This window comes from Limulus polyphemus, unplaced genomic scaffold (genome assembly GCF_000517525.1).
Source record: "Limulus polyphemus unplaced genomic scaffold, Limulus_polyphemus-2.1.2 Scaffold548, whole genome shotgun sequence".
NCBI lineage: Eukaryota > Metazoa > Arthropoda > Merostomata > Xiphosura > Limulidae > Limulus > Limulus polyphemus.
The window spans coordinates 134,583-156,002 of record NW_013666158.1 but is presented as its reverse complement, the minus strand read 5'-3'; the positions used below and the strand labels follow the sequence as shown (position 1 = coordinate 156,002).

Genomic DNA, 21,420 nt, shown 5'->3' with positions numbered 1-21,420 from the left:
GGTGTAAAAGATGGTAAATTATAATAACTTGGTGTAAAAGATGGTGAATTATAATAACTTGGTGTAAAAGATCAATAATTATAACAACTTGGTGTAAAAGATGGTGAATTATAATAACTTGGTATAAAAGATGGTAAATTATAATCACTTGGTGTAAAAGATGGTAAATTATAATAACTTGGTGTAAAAGATGGTGAATTATAATAACTTGGTGTAAAAGATCAATAATTATAACAACTTGGTGTACACATGAATTATGATGATAATAATAATTATTCTTTTATGAAATGGATTCAAACTAAGCATGACATGAAAGGTGTAGTGTAATTGCTACTCTTGCTTGAACGAACTACAACAAAGAAGGTATAAACTTGAAAATACAGATCATGAAAAAAGATGTCAAATTAAAACAATTGAATAACACACACAGCGCGTAGCGTGGGATCAAGTGAATTTAAGCAACTCACCTAATAGAAGATATTAGGTCAGACTAATTCGAACAACATTCAACGTAGAAGGCTTAGCATAACACAAGTTGAAAATAAAATATTCAGAAGAAAATATGATAAAACCAATTCGAACGATAACCAATATCAAGATGTAGAGTTAAGTCAGTTTGAACAATACACATGTAGTAGAAGATACTGTAGTGTTAGAAGAGAGAAGTTTTTACACCAGTTAAGAAAACGAAAAGTATGTACGGATAGGAAACAACATGGGTGGTGAACCACAGCTCATTTCAAACATCCCCATGATTTTGAACAGAACACAACAACAGCTTTAACAAAACTGAACTGGGGGTGGGCAAAGTTTGCTTTTCACGCTGCGAATTGTATGGTCCAAGGTTCGAGATGTAATACCGCTAGACATCAGTACTTTTAGCTGTGGATGGGTTATAAAAATGACAGTAAATCTCTCTATTTGGCTCTGAGAACCAAATAAAAAGATGCTTCTGGGTGGTCGCCAGTTCTCTTGTTAATAGTTTAAGATGAAGAACGGCTATACACTAGGGATCTTTAAACTGGTCGTTTAGTTTACATGCGTATAAGATGCCGTTCAGGTTGAAAATTACAAGTGAACAACCCATTCAGTGATAGGTGTTCGAGTAACCGAAATCGTCAACACGCAAAGTAAAATAATTAAACTGAGTCACCCAACAGGATAACTAGTGCTAAAATTCGCCAGTATTAACAACACAACATATAAAAAATGTTAGATTAGGCTAGTCCAGTCAAAGTGAGAAGAAAGAAGTGTTAGATTGGGTCAGACTAGACAAAGTGAGAAGAAAGAAGCGTTAGATTAAGCCAGACTAGACAAAGTGAGAAGAAAGAAGCGTTAGATTAGGTCAGAATAGACAAAGTGAGAAGAAAGAAGCGTTAGATTAAGCCAGACTAGACAAAGTGAGAAGAAAGAAGCGTTAGATTAGGTCAAACTAGACAAAGTGAGAAGAAATTAGGGTTAGATTAGGTCAGACTAGACAAAGTGAGAAGAAATTAGCGTTAGATTAGGCCAGACTAGACAAAGTGAGAAGAAAGAAGCGTTAGATTAAGCCAGACTAGACAAAGTGAGAAGAAAGAAGCGTTAGATTAGGTCAGACTAGACAAAGTGAGAAGAAAGAATACTCTAATTAAAATCCAGCATAGGGATTTATACTGACTAAATAAAGAACTCAATCTAAAAGCTGACATAAGAATTTGTAGTGATTGAATAAATCACTCAAGTAAGGATTGGGTAAAATACAATTGTTATATTAAATTATAACAACGAGCCATTTTGTGACTAAAGTTTATAATAAAATGAATATTCGTATCACAACAAACGCATTGATTTTCAAGTGACTATATTTCTACAATTAAAAGTTTCGTACGCGTGACTTCAGTTATTTTCCATTATACAACACATTCTTTGTTATAGTAAACCGAAATATTTTCAAAAATTGCCCTGTAAAACCAGTTCTCAGGAGATTGAGATTCATTAAATGAAAGTATTCACGTCAATCGGGAGACAAAATGTGTTATTAGATTTTCTTTCGGACGTTTATAGGAAAGTAGATAAAACACACCATTTTCAATGCGTTACATACTTCAAAATAAACATCAACATTTTTGCAAGTAAACCGTTAGGTCTTTATATTTTCTAACGACTGTAAATTTCATTTTATTTATATATTAGCATAATTTCAATATATATGTCAGCTCGAAATTCCTGTTTTGTTTTCTGGAAAATGTTAACCGGGTATGTGTACCTACAATTGGTAGAGACCCCTACATTTTGTGATATACACTTAAAAGTTGAAAATAATGTTTTCGTATTGGATTTTTTTTTAATTTACTTTAGAGCCTAAAAAATAATTAGATGAGAAGACTTTTTTATTTGAAGTTAAGCACAAAGCTACACAATGGGCTATTTGTGCTTTGCCCACCAAGGGTATGGAAACCCGGTTTTTAGCGTTGTAAGTCCGCAAATATACCGCTGTGCCACTGGGGGGGGGGGCAGATAGGAAGATATTTAATTTTTAAACTTTTACAAAAATATACCACAATGCGTTTTAGTTGTTCTATTTGTTCAACAGTGTCCAGTGACACAGCGGTATGTCTGTGGACTTACAACGCTAGAAACCGAGTTTCGATACCCGTGATGGGCATAGCACAGATAGCCCTTGGTGTAGCTTTGTGCTTAACTACAAACAAACATCAACAGAAATGGAGCTAAATAGGAGGACAAAACTTAAAGCTATTTGTGAAATACTTCTATCTCGTTGAAAATGGTTCTAATAACAAACTAATAGTTTCACTGGTCAAAAAGTATACACAATTTTATTGATCAAAACCAGACGTATCTTACTCTTCAGTTCTTGATTATTGAAGCTGGAGTGAGCGATGTTCGAATTTTTACAAAATCGAAACGATAATAATAGCTGCAAGAATAAATTATTCCATTAAATTGTGGTTTTGAGAAATGTATTCGTGTATATTTAGTTATTTATTAGAGTAATAAAACGCACTACACGTTTTTGTAAATTTATCTGTTATTTTGGAAATTATTAAAAGGAATGATACCCATAAGAAAAACTAGAGGGGATACTCAGTAGAGTGCATACTTCCGCCACGCAGCGTTGATCATATTCAGCTTTCAAAAAATACGAAAATGTGTCCGTATATCCGTCGTTATTAGCTGATGTGGACCACTTTGGCAGGATAATAAGGAATAATATTATACATATGTCCACCAAGTTTCATCAAAACTCGGTTAATTGTGACTGAGTTATAGAGCAAAAATAGTATGAAAAATCGGTCTCCATGTTAACAGATAGGGATTTTTATTATTTTCGTGACCTTGCTGTGACTTTTGACGTTGATCCTCCAGAAATTAATCACTTCTAAGTTAGGTCATAGTCCAAATGTGTACCAAGTTTCGTCCAAATCCATTCAACCGTTTTCGAGAAATCTTGCTGACAAACACACACAGGGGTGAAAACACAATCTCCGTCCACCTTCGATGGCGGAAGTAATAATATATAATATAGTCCACCCAAATTTCGAATAAGGTGACGGTTCATCAGGACTGGACACTTTCGTTGTTGGTTCATCAGGACTGGACTCTTTCGTTGTTGGTTCATCAGGACTGGACTCTTTTGTTGTTGGTTCATCGGGACTGGACTCTTTCGTTGTTGGTTCATCAGGACTGGACTCTTTTGTTGTTGGTTCATCAGGACTGGACTCATTCGTTGTGGGTTCATCAGGGCTGGATTCTTTCGTTGTTGGTTCATCGGGACTGGACACATTTGTTGTGGGTTCATCAGGACTGGACTCTTTCGTTGTTGGTTCATCGGGACTGGACTCATTCGTTGTGGGTTCATCGGGACTAGACTCATTCGTTGTTGGTTCATCGGGACTAGACTCATTCGTTGTTGGTTCATCAGGACTGGACTATTTCGTTGTTTTGGCAACTTCTTCCAATCTATATTCATAGATTTGTTTCGTTTGTTTGTTTGCTGTTAAGCATAAAGATACAGAAAAGGTTATTTGTCCTGTGCCTACCACGGGTATCGAAACCAGATTTTTTTAGCGTCATAATATTTCAAACTTGCTGCTGAGCCACTGGGAGGGGGCATATTCCTAAGAGAGTAAGGAATTTCTGATTTGAGAAATGTTTTGACTTTCATGTTTTTTGTTTCGTCAAATAATGTTGTTGTTTTTTTTTACCTTGTTCTATAACAGAGTTGTTTTCTTTGTTGGTAACTAACAGCTTCAAGCCCTCGGTGGTTCAGCGGCAAGACTGAAGGCTTATAAGTTTAAAAAATCGGGGTATGATATCCGCAGTGGTCACATCACAGGTAGCTCAATGTGTATTATAATAAGAACAACATTAACAATCCTTCTTTTGGTGAGTGACATTTGTTGGTAAGAAAAATATAAAGACAGTTGAGCCTCAATATTGCTTCAACTAAAGGAGTTTTGTTTGTTTTGAATTTCGCGCAAAACCACACGAGAGTTATCTGCGTTAACCGTTCCTAATTTAGCAGTGTAAGACTAGAGGGAAGGCAGCTAGTCATCACCACCCACTGCCAACTGTTGGGCTACTCTTTTACTAACAAATAGTGGGATTGACTGTTACATTATAACGCCTCCACGGCTGAAAGGGCGAGCCTGTTTGGTGGGACGGAGATTCGAATCCGCGACCTCAGATTGCGAGTTAAGCGCCCGAACCACTTGGCCATGCCGGGCTGAACTTAAGGAAGCCACACCTAGAATTAACCAAAACCGTTTGTGTAGACAATGTGAACACTTATTACACTTTATGGATGTAAGTACAACAAGTTAATATAAAATATTTAACGAAATATCCAACAGTTAATCTTAGCGTCTTTGTCTGAACATTTTATATTTGCAAATAAATAATTAAACAGTGGGGTAAATATGCCCCCACAATTGCGGAGGGGAGAGACAAAAGCGGGCCCAAATCAGCCAGAATCGTAACAGTAACTACAATTATAGGGAAATAAAAGTAGGGGACACGATTTTATTTTATGTGAGTGAGGGGGGGGGGTGGATATATTTTGTAGTTGCGCCACAGTAATTAAAACTAAGTCTAATAATTGATACTTGGAACCGTCGGTATTTGGTGAAACTTTATAACTGCATTATTGAAAATTGAATGAAAAAACAAAGACAACAGTACGTTTAAAACAAAAACAATAGTACGTTTAAAACAAAGACGATAGTACGTTTAAAACAAAAACAATAGTTTACGTTTAAAACAAAGACAAAAGTACGTTTAAAACAAAAACAATAGTTTACGTTTAAAACAAAGACAATAGTACGTTTAAAACAAAAACAATAGTACGTTTAAAACAAAGACAATAGTACGTTTAAAACAAAGACAGTAGTACGTTTAAAACAAAAACAATAGTTTACGTTTAAAACAAAGACATTAGTACGTTTAAAACAAAGACAATAGTACGTTTAAAACAAAGACAATAGTACGTTTAAAACAAAGACAATAGTACGTTTCACAAGAACTTCATTTATTCGTGATGATGCCTTTACTGGGGAAACCATGGTCACGAAAAAACTAAGTTTTTTGTTTTTTTCTTCAATTCTGCAAGTCCTGATACTTATAAACACATTTTAGCTTCTCACAGCAGCAAAATGTCCACGTACTTGTATTTATTTTCATCTTATATACTCGTACGTGCCATAGTAGTTTCGACTGTTCGTGGTTACTCCAAAAAATTCGATTATTAAGGTGCTTTTCAATAACTTAAAAATACAATTAACAATTATTATTTCACATCGCATAAACATACGTATATCTTTAGGAATATTATCAACCTATTGAATATCTCAAAAGACGAGCAATAATAATAGAAGTTGTAAAACCGGATACAACAAGTAGCTGATTTTCTTGATTTTCAAACCGAGCTCACTACTCTGTTAACTAGACCACTACAGCAACAGACAGAAATTGCTTTATTAGTGTTCACTTGAATGTTGCCTGCACGGTCTACTAATAAAGATTTATTACTGGTGCAGGGAACTGTTGAGAGAGTGTGTAGTTGTTGGTTTACTTTTAACTCAGGATGTACCTTGTGTATCCACGGGTTCTCTTTACTGCGGAGCAATTCTTCTTTATTGGTCGCGTTTCTCAAGACGTTGAACTCGTTGGGTTTAGTATTAATGTCACAATCTTGCATGGCTACACCTTGGACATGTAAATTTGTAGATGACATAAGAGCGATGCGTTTTAGGGATACTGACATATACGACACATCGGTTTGAAAACAGTTCTAAACTTAACTTGTGGATAAATTTTGTTATTCAAAATGGTTTTAATTTTTTCTTTAATTCTACTGCACGTTTGCCAGTGAAAGGTAGACTACAATAAGCTATTTCTTTAGTTTCTACATCTTTGCTTCCAAAGTAGTTGTTGGTTGCAGATCAACTTAGACTATCCAGTATATAATAATAATATTATTATGGTTCGTTTCTCAAATTAGAATCGTTTTACTATATAACTATGATGTACATATAAAGGTGTTTTATAATAAGTGGTACCAGTCCTTTTTTTGAAGATGTTTCATAATTGGTGGCACTGGTCCTTTTTAAAGGTGTTTTATTAGTGGTTCTAGTCGTTTTTAAAGACGTTTTATAATTAATGGTACTAGTTCTTTTAAATAATTTTTATTAATGGTACTAATCTATTTTAAGGATGTTTTATTAGTGGTACTAGTCCTTTTAAATATGTTTTATAATTAGTGGTACTAGTTCTTTTCAAAGATGTTTTATTAGTAACACTAGTCTTTTTTAAAGATTTTTCATAATTAGTGGCACTAGTCCCCTTTAAATATGTTTTATTAGTGGTACTAGTCCTTTTGAAAGATATTTTATAATTAGGGTACTAGTTCTTTTTTAAAATGTTTTATTAGTGGTACTAGTCCTTTTTTAAAGATGTTTTATAATTGACACTAGTCCTTTTTAAAGATGTTTTATTAGTGTCACTAGTCCTTTTTAAAGATGTTTTATTAGTGTCACTAGTCCTTTTTAAAGATGTTTTATAATTAGTAGTACTAGTCTTTTTTTTTAAAGACCATTACAAAGCTTAAAACCATTGCAAGTAAAGGCTGATTCTTTCATATATATACATGTATGTGTGTGTGTTTGAAATTATAAACTATAAAATATTTTCCACATAATAACTGTAGATAAATTAATGAAACTTTGTCCTTTTTTATAGATACAATTGGCGCCTCTCTGTTTTCACCTATATTAATAGAATGAGAGAAGTAAATACGTACTACCTTGCTGTCAGTGGTTCAGAGTAATTGTTATTGTAGCTTCTGAAAAACATTTTTCTCACGACAAAATATTGCGTTAGGTGTCACACGCTCTGTTTGATATGACGTAATCCCTCACTCTCGAATTGCCATAAAATAAATGTAACATACAAGGATGTTCATCTTATTCGTTTAACACAATGTTACTGACAACATAAACTTGTCTATAGCCAACACCCAGGGAAGCCGTTAATTAAATACACCTGAAGATTGAAAATGTCAGTATAAACGATAGCTTTTGTCGTCACAGAGTCACCAACGTATAGCACATTACTGGGCGTCAACAGGTTTTGCTATGCTTTTTTCATATTAAATATTTTGTTGAAATAGAAAATAGCACGTATTCATGCGTTATTAGATGTAGAAAAATATTAATTTATATTGTGTGTCTGTAGAGAGAGAGAAAAAGAAAACAATTCAATAATTTTAAACACGTTAAATAATAAAAGTGTCGCACATTTATACAGTATTGGCTTACACTGCAAACGTGATATACGAGCTATGTCATAATGTAGTAATATATAAACAATGAACTACAAATATTTGTGAATTGTGATAATTCAGTGTTAAATTCCTAGTGAATTTATGGCTTCTTACGGTGTTTAATACGGATTTAAATTGATGGGACAAAATAAATTTACTTTGCTCAAAAAAATCATTGTAAAATATGTTTTTATTTTATACATTCTAAAGGTCAGAATGTTATTAACTAAATTGCCCAAAAGATGGCGACACAAATATATAAGTCTTAATGATAATAATAATTTAATAACTCAAAAGCGAACAAATAACAAGAAATTACGATACTTTTGTTTAATGTAGTTTATATACACAAGTTATAGCAATAAATATTATTGTAAAATCTACTGTAATCTGTCTGGTCTACCGCTTCATAATTAGGGACGACTAGAGCAGATAGTAGACCCTCCCCCGCCCTCTCTTCATGCAGCTTTGCGCGAAATCCAACAAACAAAGTTACACAACTATGTTGAACAGAGCATCTGTGAAAGTACGAGTTTACGTCTCATGTAATATTTATAGTCAGGAATTTTCGAAAAATGTTAATAATGTTATTCATAAATCGTAAATCGCACTGTTACTAATAACTGATTACCTAAAGCGAAAACGTCCCTTGCTTTATTATATGTGTGTGTGTGGTGTGGTGTGAATTTGATAATTGAATCTCAAGTTTTACTTGTAAGAAAACTAAAATGCGTTAGATGAAAAAGCGCTACCTACCAACTTTAAAATATAACTAGAATTATTCCAGAAAATTTTGAGTCTTCTTTTTTTCATATATAGGTATATATATTCATTCACCAGCTAACTTTCGTAATATCTATTGTTTGTTTTTGAATTTCGCGCAAAGCTACACGAGGGCTATCTGAGATAGCCGTTTCTAATTTAGCAGTGGGATTGACAGTCACATTATAACGCCCCCACGGCTGAAAAGTGTGATGGGGATTCGAACCAGTGACTCTCAGATTGCGAGTCGAGCGCCCTAACCACCTGGCCATGCCGAGCCCAATATTTTTGAAACTTTCTATGCAAATAAGGATGCGGAATCAGAAGACATGGAGGTACTCATTTATTCTAACTGGGGATGATGTAAAGAAGCATGTTTACACCAAATAGGTGTTTAAGTACTATATATAAATATATATAGAAAAGTATAAGTATCATTCGTTTGAACAACATCAATTTATATGTGCGATACATGGCCGAGTTACTGGTCAATAATAGAATGAAGTTTTGTGCAAAAGTTTTAAAGGATTCCCCATCTTCTTTCTTCTATAATGCACGTCGTGCATTCTATAATTGCATGTTCTGAGAAAATTCATTTTCCTAATCAGAATATCTAACTAAATAACACGTTTTGTCTCTCCACTCTCGAAGAATAACTAACGTTTCTAAAAAGAAAAAAAAATTTTTGAAAGAACTTGGATGAATTCTAAAAAGGTTTTAACATTATCATTTGGAATTTAAAAAGTTCAGCTTTTGTAAGACCAGATTAAACGTTTAATAAAATTAGACGATGTAATGTTGAATATCCTTGTAGAAACCGAATCATAAGTTAAGATCCAAACTCACACAACCTTAGTCTTTAGTGGATGATAATCGGCGTAAAGGGGCAAAGCCTTCTACTTTACTCTGTGTATCTTCTAGTTCTGTCAAAAAAATGCCCTTGACATTTCTTCTCAACTCCTGATGGCAAGTTGACTTATCTTCTCCAATACAGTTACTTGCAAACATTTTTTTATATGTTTGTGTGAATGTACATTTCACCCAGCTCTCAAAAGTTCGTAAATGTCACAATTACCCAGTTCTCAAATCTAACGACTGTTTGGAGTTACAAACCCCATAAAATCAAGAAAATTAACAATTGTAATTGTATATTTCTTTGTTTATTGAATTTCTCGAGGGTTATCGGTGCTAGTCGTCCCTAATTTAAAAGTGATAGACTAGAGGGAAGGCAGCTATTCAACACCACTCACTGTCAATTCTTAGGCTACTCTTTACCAACGAAAAGTTGAATTGACCGTCACATTATAATGCCCCCATCGGCTGAAAAGGCGAGCATTCTCGGTGACGGGATTCGAACCGGCGACCCACAGATTGCAAGTTGAGATCTTTAATTACCAGGCCATTCTGGGACCTATATGATTATGCAACAGCAGTAGCTTTTTGGGATCTTTTTAAATTGACTGTTAGATGGCAGCACATAATTGTCAGTTTTCACTGTTATGCACGAGCACCTTTGTGACGAACGTTCGATGTTTCTCATTTTTTTAAACCTTTTCCTTTTTAATTTAGATGAAATATTAATTTCAATGGGTTTAAAAAAAATTTAAAGTCACAGATTCTGACCAGCAGAACCTATCTTAATCAAGTTGCTAATTATTGAGGATCTGATATATTATCCTCGTTTTACTTTGAACAAAATTTTAAAAAAGATTTAGAGACGACGATGGATGCAACTCAGAGACTGCGCAGTTTTATTTTGATAGTAGGTAGTTAAATTTGGGTGAAGAGAAGTAATAAGTATTTCTGACTAGTACTGACAGGTTGTGGTTTAGTTTTCACGTGACAGAGCTCGAGATACACTTTTCTTGTTTAATTAACTGAAATGCGTCACATTTCCGTTTAAGCGAGGAAAAGTTATGATATATATTCTGGAACAGTATACCACTAGAATATTGATTACTAACGAATTTTTAGTTTAATTGATATACACATACCTATACTTCTCTTAAACTAATTAATGAAGACTTGATATGGAACCATGGTTCTCAAGTAAGTAAACGATTAGTCCGATTCCAAGGGTTAACAAATGTTGGTGATTGGTTGTAAGAATACGTGTGGTTAGTTACAAAATGCTTATGGGTTCGATGTAAGAAGGAATATCTATTAGAATTAGAAACATCGACACATTATGAGAAGTATTTATTTTATTTTTACCCAGACGTTCTACTATCTACGCAATCTTTCTAGCCTACTTAAAGAAAGAATTTTAATTTCGAGGGCACTTTTAAACCGGAACTTCACTTCTCGTTACATTAAAACAAAAAAAAAGGATTTGGAAACATTCTCGAACCATAAAGTTTCTTTTAATCAAAGCTGTATAAAGTTATTGTTTAAAAACCAAATTGCGCGTTGCTGTAATTTTTTGTTATTCGTTCTGACTCAAGACAAAAACAATTGGAAATAAAGTAAATCTATCTGTATTGAACATGTTTACAGAATGAGGTAATGCCATTCAACTGTTGTTACTTGTAAGTGGCTGGGATGAGATGTAATGTTTCCTCAATCTTTATTTTTTAGAATTCGTTATTAACACCAAAAGAAGCGCCAATGAAAAAACACGTTCCCGAATACATAACCAGTACACTTTCAACACAAGCTGAATAAATCAGGAAGTCTAAGAATTTTTAATGCCACTTGTCTGTTTTCTTCGTTTCCAAGGGAGGTTGAGAAGCCACTTTGCAAGTTTAAAATATTCTGTTGTCGTGCACTGATTTTCCCATTTGTATATTTGTTTCTGATGTATCTGTTATTTGTTTAATAGATCTTTTTCTGTGATCGAAATTGTTGTTTTTAATTTCTTAATATTAGTTTTTAAAGTAAACGGAAAAGGTTATTGATTCTGCAGCTATGGCAACTTGAATATTTGTTTTTAATTTCACTTGAGTTTGATTTAAATGAGCTTGGGCGAGACAAACACAACAAATATATCATGAATAATATTTTTTATTAGTAAGATGAAATAATTCTCAGATCCACAGTATTGGAACAAGTAATGAAAATTAAGCTAATGAAATTATCACGTGAATTTGAAAAATAATAAACATGAAAAATATACTTTTCTTAAAACACTGACAAAAATTAAACTTGCTTAAACAACTGTTGTTTTTGTAGAAAAAAATAATAACTTCATTTCATAAAATAAAGAGCATAGCATCTAACTAGTGCTAAAAGTTCTAATATTGCCTTCAAAGAATAATGCTTTGCCAATGTTGTTAAAATCCTGATAATCTAAGATAATTAATTATCCAGAGTGTAATTATTTTCAGAAATATTTGATAATTTAAAAATAGCAATCCGTAATCACTGTTGTGTAATTATCTGAGAGTATAACTTACTCAAAGTGTAATACTTTTCAAGAGTGTCAAATGGTCTAAAATCAACATTACTCTTCAGAGAGTAATCCTTATAGAGGTTACGTACTTATCTAAGATAATAACTATTCAAAGAATAATTTAGAGGCTTAATTCTATATCAGTATTATGTGATTATCTAAGAAGATACATCTTCACAACATAAAAATTTTCAATAAAATTTTAAAGTATGTAATCACATATAAGATGATATTCTAGTATATGAAGTATTACAGATATCGATATCGATATGATTTTGCAATTTGTTGGATACGACTCCCTAATTAAAGTTACAATACTCTTTGTGTATATACATGTGTATATATATAACATGGAATTCACTTATAGCTTCTGTATGAAAAGTTCAGCTTAAATTATATATATCAAATATTCTACAAAGAATTAAAGCCCATAAAATGAGTTACGGATCAGATAAGCATTTATAGCTATATAAATATTATGTATAAGATGTTCTACAAGAAACTATAGACTATAAAGCGTTTATTAATGACCTCTATCAAGACACACAAAATGATAAAAATTAACCAGTGCCGAGATCTGTTTTAAGCTACAATTTTGATTTGAACTGTTTAAGTACCACGCAACAAAGCTTTACAATCTTGAGAAAAGATGCACCGAAGAAAAACGACCATGTTATTTTCTATTAAGCAGTTCGTTAACGTGCATGCAAAAGTTTAACGATTCGCCAAGTTGAAAGGAATTGTACGAAAGGCTGAACACAAGAGACTTCGCTAACATAACTAAAAAAAAAAAACAAAGATGGAGAGAATACTTTAAGCGAATATTTTTGAATAAAATACTTTACTTTGTGGTTTATAGATCTCCTATCCAATATGCGTAGAACTGCTTTTCAAAACTACCTTTTGTCTACCACTAGACACTGCCCAAGAGGCTTTTCCATTGATACCAAAACTAATTGCAGTCACGCACTTGTTAGGCCTAACGAACTATCCTGTTTCGCCAATTTATGAATTTTTCACCATGTAAAATATCCGATTTGTTCAAGGTTTGCGAAATCATAACATTTGTTTGCTCATTCTTATCCAGGTGATATGTTAAGTAAGTGTGGAAACTGCGTGTAACAGAGTTACTAATACTTTTACTCGCGAATTAACGCTAAATGAAAGCAATATATTTAGGGTTACGTAAATAAAGCGCCATTTTAATATCTTAGGTAAAATGTTCCACGAAAGCATCACATTACAAATGTAACTTCATACAATACAATTTAATTATAAATTTAGCCTTGAATGCCAAACATCATATAATGCTAAAAATCATATAATATTAATGATAGAAACAATCTTATTACCTCATATGTGGCAGGATTCGATATTTGTCAAATAAAATAATTTTCTGTAAATAAATACGCTTCTTGATTAAGTTTACTGCAAAAAGTCCAGGTTGGATCAAAACGTTTTTACATTGATTCCAACTTTATAGACAATATTTATACAACATAATACAAGGACAAAAAAGTTATAATAATAAGCAATGTTAAATTAACCGCCATGATTTGTTTTTGTAAAGATTTAACCCGTTATCTATATTTATGAAAATCACGCTGCAATTGTTTTTAGACCACGACAGAGAAAACTAACTAGCCACCAATGACTGCTGCTAAAGGAATGGTGTGTTTAAAGATGGCATAACGATGGCAAAATAAAATGTCTGAAAAGTTAGTTCTTTCCAAACAGACTTTATAATCTGATGCTTCTGGAACATTATTTTATTCCAGACAATCAAAAAAGGCCGTCACATTTAATAAAATGTAATTTTCACTTATGAAATTGAATATCACAGAAGAAGAAAAAAAAACTATAATTATATGTTGTTGTTTTTTCTATTCAGAATACAACTAGGTGTTAAAAAGATCAAATCGACACAAGATTTTTCTGCTTACAATTAGATAGTTCGGTCTCTGTCGAAAACGCTTTGTAAGACATGCAACAGTTCACGTGTGTTTTTGCGTATATTTCATACACTTCAGATTAGTGAGAAGCAAGTGTAAAATACAGCTTTTGTAATATTCGATGTTACTTACACTGTCATTAGCGGTATATCTTAAGCGTAGTTAAATATTTTCTTCGTAGAAACTTTAGAATGTCATTACAAAGTGAAGACTATAGATGACCATGTAAATTCACTAAACTGTAAGTTCAAAGTACGAAACATATGAGATGTATCAACAACAACAAAAAATGATAAAAATCTTTTAAGCATGCGTGTTGACAAGCTTGGAACACAGGTGAAATTAAAGCATTCTTCCAGTATCTAAAGAAAATCGCGACAAACAGGCTAATTATAAATACGTGTACTTGATTAGTAAATAATAGTCAAACTTATTTTTTACTATATTAGTCTACAGTAATTAGTCAACAACAGATGAGTTGTCTTGTTTGTTTTTACTGTGTTAGTTTACAGTAAAAAGTCTATAACAGAATAATTGTCTTGTTTGTTTTTACAGTGTTAGTCTACAGTAATCAATCTACAACAGAAGAGTTGTCTTGTTTGTTTTTACTGTGTTAGTCTACAGTAATCAGTCTACAACAGATGAGTTGTCTTGTTTGTTTTACAGTGTTAGTCTACAGTAATCAGTCTACAACAGAAGAGTTGTCTTGTTTGTTCTTACTGTGTTAGTTTACAGTAAAAAAGTCTATAACAGAATAATTGTCTTGTTTGTTTTTACTGTGTTAATCAACAGTAATCAGTCTGCAACAAATGAGTTGTCTTGTTTGATTTTACCATGTCTATTATAAAATAACTAACAACGAACAACGTTAAATCAGGCCTTATTCCGTTACATGATACTTAAGTTACAAACACACTTCGATTTATGAGCGAAAAGCCTATTGAAAATTATAAGAACTACGATAAAGATATTGTCTTGAATTTGTTGTTTTAAGGCTAGCTTGAAACGCTTTATGTAAACAATAAAGGTAACACAGAAAATAGTGGACATTCTTTCGAAATTGTGTTCTTCCAACCGGCATTATAAACAGAAATCCAAACACTGGCAATTTTCACGCAACGAGAACGTTTAAAATAAATTAAACTTATATCATGCAAAATATGATTCACTGAAATTTAAAGAAAGAAAATATTTATTGTTTTCTCTTTGTCAAATTTTTAGTCTTCTTAGCATTACGTCATACTTCGTCATCATTGGTTGAATGCCGACATTTTAAAATATCAAACACTTATTAGCCGTCACATTTTTTATAGCTATTTAATTAGTATCAGTTAATTAAGTAGTTTCCAAAGTTATGAATTTCTATGGTATCAACAATCTTTCTACGTTTGACTAACTGCAAGAATTAATTACAGCATTCTAGCATAATTTATTCCCCTGGTGTGAAAAAAAAACCACAGAAAACAATCAACAGTTGTCAGTCGCCAACTAGCTGTTGGCAGATTTTTTCGGACTTCGCTTGCACCAAACTTGCTAATGTATAGAACTGCTCTTTATCTCCGATATCGATGCTTGTGACATGCTCAAAACAGCAAGGAAGAGAAATGTCGCATTTCTTAGGCAATTTCACCTTTTCTGGCTTCTTCTTAGTGCATTTTCCTTTCACTTTGGGAACGGATAAAGAAATGTTCAGAGGATCTGATGTCAACAGTTCGACTCGTTCGTGAAACTGACTGGCAGCTGTTTTACTATCAAAACTGAAACCAACCATTTGACTGTGATCAGCTGACTGAAACATGGTATGAAAACTGTTGTCCTGCGCACGATAGTTCGTCAAATTATCGATAACATCATGCCAAAGAATGAAACCCGTGCCCCTTTCGGCAAGGACCACTTTGAGTCTGCGCTTGCTTCGTGCTCTCGTCTCTCCTCTATCAAAAAGCAGAACAGGGATTCCTCTCTGTCCCGGTGCCCATTTATCTCCTGCTTTCGCAAAATACAGATTTGCTAAACACGGACACACAAACACGAATGTTTTTTGACTTCGAAAAAACATTTCAACTTGGGATAGCTCCTGTTCCGTCAACACGCTGTATGCGTTGTTATGGTTACCGTTAGATAGGTCTGGCTGAGAATCTGTGCTGGTCGCTATGTCAGAAAAATTACCATTAGTCATTTCATCGTTGTCTTGTAAATTGACGTGGTCAAGGTGATCGTATTTCTCTGTCATTTTTTATACAGCTGCCTCTTCGTTGAAAACTGTTTGATGAAACGCTTCTTAATAAAGGAAACTAAATGATAACAATGAAAAGCTAGTGCCAGTGGAACACTATTTTTTACTTGTTGAAGACAACTCCAGAAAACCACTAATGTGTAGAATATTTGACAGGAAGTGTGAAGTTTCCATGTTGTGAACCTGTTCGGAGCTTTTGTCGTTCATGTTTTCGTGCACTTGTTTTCGCCTCGACTAACCCAGAAACACCCATATAAAACTGAGAAAGATGAAAAATAGATTTATTCTCTGCAGGAACCTCGAGAAACGATGAAGTTCGTGATTGTTCTTATATGTGGTGTACTGAGTAGAGAACGTCTGAGAAACCTTGCGGTGAATAGCACTTTTTTCCCTCAATTTCCTGAAAATAATAAAATAAAAATAGAGAATAAAAACATTCTGAAAATATATAATCTCAAACATTTAGTACGTTTTGTCAGAAACAAGTACGAGGTTCTGGTATAAGCTAGGTGATTAAAATACATGGTTACAGTGGACTACATAGTTACGAGGCTCAAGTGAACTATGACTTCCTCCATGTCACATCGTTAAGTAGAACGCCATCTTGAGGAATCATGTGACACCTAAAAGGACCCGACGCTGCGTTTGTTTGTTTGTAGTTAAGCACAATGGGCTTTTCTGTGTACTGCCCACCACGGGTATCGAAACCCGGTTTCTAGCATTGTAAGTTCGCAAATATACCGCTGTGCCACTGGGGCGCGTGCTTGGAACAAGTACGAAACTGATATCCGAAACGTGATACATCTGATTTCATTTTATAATTTCTTGTGGTGTAATATACTCTGTGATTCCTAATTTGAAAAAAAAAAAATATTTACGTATTTTAAAATACTTCTTGTATCGCAACATAATACTTGAGACTTTTTTTTCAGAGCCATTATCGACAGATTAAAGCACAGGTCCCTCACAAGGTCTGTTTTTTTGTTTGTTTTTTTTGTCTCTACTATAAATTTCAGTCACTGGAACACACACACACGAGAATCCGGCACGTGTAAGCTATTAAAACAATTTTGTTTACATTATCAGGTGTTGTTAAGGTCGAAACTGAGGAAAACAAACATAAATCACAGATATGATGTGAAAGAGTGTGTAGAGATGTGAAATGTTCAACTCCACAAAGTTCACGTTATACTGTCACTAAAACCTTAGTCCACCATGCTGCGTCAGTAATGTGATATTTAAAGTGTTCAGAAACCCTGAGTGTCGTTGAACCATGTTTTTTCCCCATATTTAGGCATATCTGGTGGTCAGTTTGAGAAACGGAGAGTATGAAAATTAGATGTCACAGTATTATGAATGTCATAATATATATGATGTGACAGTATATAAGAATATTCGATATCACATATGCTGAGTGTTTCAGTAATCATAAACATATCTATTGTCCTTACGCCATGAACACATATACATACCACATTCGTAATTTACATGATAGGTCTTTTGTCCCAACGCTCATACTCTGCAAATATTATAGTAAACTGTGCACGTGCTCGATATTAAAGTCGAGCCTGTTTGTGTGAAAATGACTGACTTTTGGGCAGAAATCGATATAACACCCATAATATGCACCCTATGTTAACAAACACATTGCAGAATCTTCATGTTGACTTACTGGGAGGTACCAAGCCTACCGAAAGCACCATTGTTACTGTTTCCCTTCCCAGCACGTTATTGTTCAGTGAATTTTAGGGTCAAAAATGGTCCTTATGTGGACCCATCCTTTATAGACCTCCTCAATCTCAGATCCCACATTTCTGTATTTCAAGTTTCATGTAAAAATAGAAACGCATCTATCTTTGTTAGCACTTACTACTCCCACGGATTTTATCTTCTTTCCGGATATTACTCCGCTGAGTCAGTGGTAACTTTAAGGACTTACAACGCTAAAATCCGGGGTTCGATTCACCGCGATGGACAGAGCGCAGAGAGCATATTGTGTAGCCTTACGCTAAAACAAACAAACGGTTCACATAATTTATTAAATTTCAAAATCTTCTTCAGAACGAACACGAAAAGAAATCTTTTACCTCTTTCTTAAAGGTTTTATTTTTACTTTTTAAAAACAGATAAATGAAGAAAAAAAATGTCAGTTTGTCATTTTATAAACACAAGTTATACCAGTGCTATCTGGAAAATACTTAAGGGTATGTAGATATTACGAGTGCACGAGTGACATCATAGCTTAATATGTCTTAAATTTTTATTAAGCTTCATATCTTCCAAACTTTCAATTTAGTCAGTCAAAGCAGAATAATTTACCTGCGCAAGTAATTTCAGAAGTGAACAGAACTGTAAAGGTAAGTAAAACCTGCAATAAACAAATAAAAACAACAACATTTTTTAAGGTGGGGGGGGGGGCATGTCTGGTTCAAGTAAGTAGCTAATCACACCAAACATTAAATTTTAACTAGTCAGGAACGATGATGTTGTGGAAACCTCGTAAAATAACAATCACAATTTCATAAGCCTTTCATTACATTGATCGTATCCATAAAAAAATTAGTCCAGGCGTAGCCTAGTGGTTAGCATGTCAGGTTGCAGTCTTAAATTCCGGGGTTCGAAACATAACGCCGCTGAAAGATCCGCACTTTCGTCTCTGTGAGCGTGTTATGAAAATAGCAGTCAACCCTAAACTTCTCTTCAGGAAGTCGGACAAATCCCTTACGGCTGCGGTGGTCTTCCCTCTGATCGGTAGTCCAAAATTAAGAATGGATATACCTGAAATCTAAAGGTCACTGACCTGGCCGTTTAGCCCACGTGCACATCAGGTGCTCATCTGGTTGCAAATTCCTCTTCCACGAAGAAATTAAATTATACAAGACTACAATATATATATATATTTTCTAGAATCGTGTTTAATTAAAAGTCTAAATTTGTAAAAATATTTATGTTTGAATTAACAAGCTGAAAGTTGTTAATATTTACCACCAGTCTAATTTATTCAAAATGTTCAAAAATCTAATCAGTATTGCTATGCTGTTGCGACTAAAGACGACACCCGGAATTAATCAGTGGTTTTATTTTAATATTTATGAAACGAGTGATCACTTAATTAATTGGTATTTCTATCCTTCTGGATCAAAGAAATGATCAGAAGTTTGTAAACTTTTGTAGCGATGATCCTGCTCCGATGACCCTAGAATAAAGAAGCATTCAATGAACTGATAAAACTTCAAGTTGACAGTGTGTGTGTGTGTGTGTGTGTGGTTCATCATATGTGATGAATATAGTGGTGATCTCATGCCTGACAAGGTACTTATATCATGCTGAGCCAACACTCCAAATGCTTTGATTAATGTTTAATCTGTATTCAAGCTTATGGATTGCGTTCCCACACAGCTCAGTAACAGATGTGCATGCTTTGTATGAGTTGCAACACGTTAATTAGAAAATAAGGCACGACTTGAAAGCGTGTGTTCAAATAAATCATGAATGGTAGATAATCGAAGACATTGATTTTATGACAAGTGGTTATAAACCTAATCTAGCAAGAGTCAGCACAAGGATTTCCGGACATAACTAAAGCTTACAGTCTCGTAATACGTTACGCAATCACGCTGATGTCATTAAGCATGTCCGATATCTTCATCTCTAATTGGCTACGGTGGTGGAAAGTGCGTGTTTCGAAAAATTAATTAATTACACTTACGAGTCTGTATTGGTCAAGGGTTGTATTCGCATTTCGAAGGATTAATATAGTTTATACATAAGGTATTATAGTCGGTGATCTATAAATAGATGGGAAAGCTGTCCCAGAGGCCCGTCTGACATAACACATGAAAGGTCCACCTATGAAATATATAAAATTACTACTTTTTTCTGCCTTGGGGCCCGTCTTATACACAATCGCAATTCGAAAAAAGACCGCCTCACCATTCCCCCGCCGTAATACTACATTACGCAGTACAATCAGAAATAAGATTTTATTTTGTTTATGTTAAAATTTGGTGTATTATTTTACATACCTAATTTTAGTAGGGTTGTATTGGGGGTTAGAATATTCTTGCTCCAGGGCTTTCATAAGGTTATATACGCAACTGATTATAATTAGGCATTCCGTGGTTAAATCATAGTAGGATTTACAGAGTACAAGTGAAAGAAATCAAAAATCTGACGCATCTCTTTTATTTATATCTGTTCGTAGATTAGCCAGAAACTATTCTGTAACTCGTGGATTAACCAGAATCTATTTTGTAACTCGTGGATTAGTCAGCAACTATTCTGTAACTCGTGGATTAACCAGAAACTATTCTGTAACTCGTGGATTAACCAGAAACTATTTTGTAACTCGTGGATTAACCAGAAACTATTTTGTAACTCGTGGATTAGTCAGCAACTATTCTGAAACTTGTAGATTAGCCAGCAACTATTCTGCAACTCGTGGATTAACCAGCAACTCTTCTGTAACTCGTAGATTAGCGAGTAACTATTTTGCAACTTATAGATTAGTCAGCAACTCTTCTGCAACTCGTGGATTAACCAGCAACTCTTCTGTAACTCGTGGATTAACCAGAAACTATTCTGTAACTCGTAGATTAGCGAGTAACTATTTTGCAACTTATAGATTAGCCAGCAACTCTTCTGCAACTCGTGGATTAACCAGCAACTCTTCTGTAACTCCTGGATTAGTCAGCAACTGTTCTGTAACTCATTGATTAACCAGCAACTATTTTGTAACTCCTGGATTAGTCAGCAACTATTCTGTAACTCGTTGATTAGCCAGCAACTATTTTGTAACTCGTGTATTAGTCAGCAACTATTCTGTAACTCGTGGATTAACCAGCAACTGTTCTGTAACTCGTGTATTAGTCAGAAACTGTTCTGTAACTCGTTGATTAGCCAGCAACTGTTCTGTAACTCGTAGATTAGTCAGCAACTATTCTGTAACTCGTTGATTAGCCAGCAACTATTTTGTAACTCGTAGATTAGTCAGCAACTATTCTGTAACTCGTGGATTAACCAGCAACTATTTTGTAACTCGTGTATTAGTCAGCAACTATTCTGTAACTCGTGTATTAGTCAGCAACTATTCTGTAACTCGTGGATTAACCAGCAACTGTTCTGTAACTCGTACATTAGTTAGAAACTGTTCTGTAACTCGTTGATTAGCCAGCAACTGTTCTGTAACTCGTAGATTAGTCAGCAACTGTTCTGTAACTCGTTGATTAGTCAGCAACTGTTTTGTAACTCGTGGATTAACCAG

The 21,420-nt window shown here is 34.0% G+C and overlaps 3 protein-coding genes across 3 annotated transcripts; 1 reads left to right on the top strand and 2 right to left on the bottom strand.

Annotated features, from left to right (window-relative positions):
• Positions 1-2,847: 2,847 nt before the first annotated feature.
• Positions 2,848-6,262, bottom strand: LOC106459020 (sporozoite surface protein 2-like). Its single transcript, XM_013918590.1, has 3 exons — positions 6,089-6,262; positions 3,532-3,929; positions 2,848-2,917 (listed from the first exon to the last, which is right to left on the bottom strand). The coding sequence occupies exons 1-3, from the start codon at positions 6,260-6,262 to the stop codon at positions 2,848-2,850; spliced, it is 642 nt and encodes a 213-aa protein (XP_013774044.1).
• A 5,309-nt stretch (positions 6,263-11,571) lies between these two features.
• On the bottom strand, positions 11,572-16,553 carry LOC106459028. Its single transcript, XM_013918599.2, has one exon. The coding sequence runs from the start codon at positions 16,152-16,154 to the stop codon at positions 15,402-15,404; it is 753 nt and encodes a 250-aa protein (XP_013774053.1). The 5' UTR covers positions 16,155-16,553; the 3' UTR covers positions 11,572-15,401.
• Positions 16,554-19,437: 2,884 nt separating this feature from the next.
• On the top strand, positions 19,438-20,872 carry LOC106459019. Its single transcript, XM_013918589.1, has 2 exons — positions 19,438-19,469; positions 20,362-20,872. The coding sequence occupies exons 1-2, from the start codon at positions 19,438-19,440 to the stop codon at positions 20,870-20,872; spliced, it is 543 nt and encodes a 180-aa protein (XP_013774043.1).
• The last annotated feature ends 548 nt before the right edge of the window (positions 20,873-21,420 follow it).

Excerpts from the sequence above, each read along its gene's own strand:
- LOC106459020 (XM_013918590.1), bottom strand. The coding sequence starts at position 6,262 with ATGTCAGTATCCCTAAAACGCATCGCTCTTATGTCATCTACAAATTTA. Across the intron at positions 3,930-6,088 it reads AGAACCCGTGGATACACAAG|TCCAGTCCTGATGAACCAAC; the intron begins GTACATCCTGAG and ends ACAACGAAATAG. Across the intron at positions 2,918-3,531 it reads TCACCTTATTCGAAATTTGG|CTATTATTATCGTTTCGATT; the intron begins GTGGACTATATT and ends TTATTCTTGCAG.
- LOC106459028 (XM_013918599.2), bottom strand. The coding sequence starts at position 16,154 with ATGACAGAGAAATACGATCACCTTGACCACGTCAATTTACAAGACAAC.
- LOC106459019 (XM_013918589.1), top strand. The coding sequence starts at position 19,438 with ATGAATATAGTGGTGATCTCATGCCTGACAAG. Across the intron at positions 19,470-20,361 it reads GTGATCTCATGCCTGACAAG|ATTAGCCAGAAACTATTCTG; the intron begins GTACTTATATCA and ends ATCTGTTCGTAG.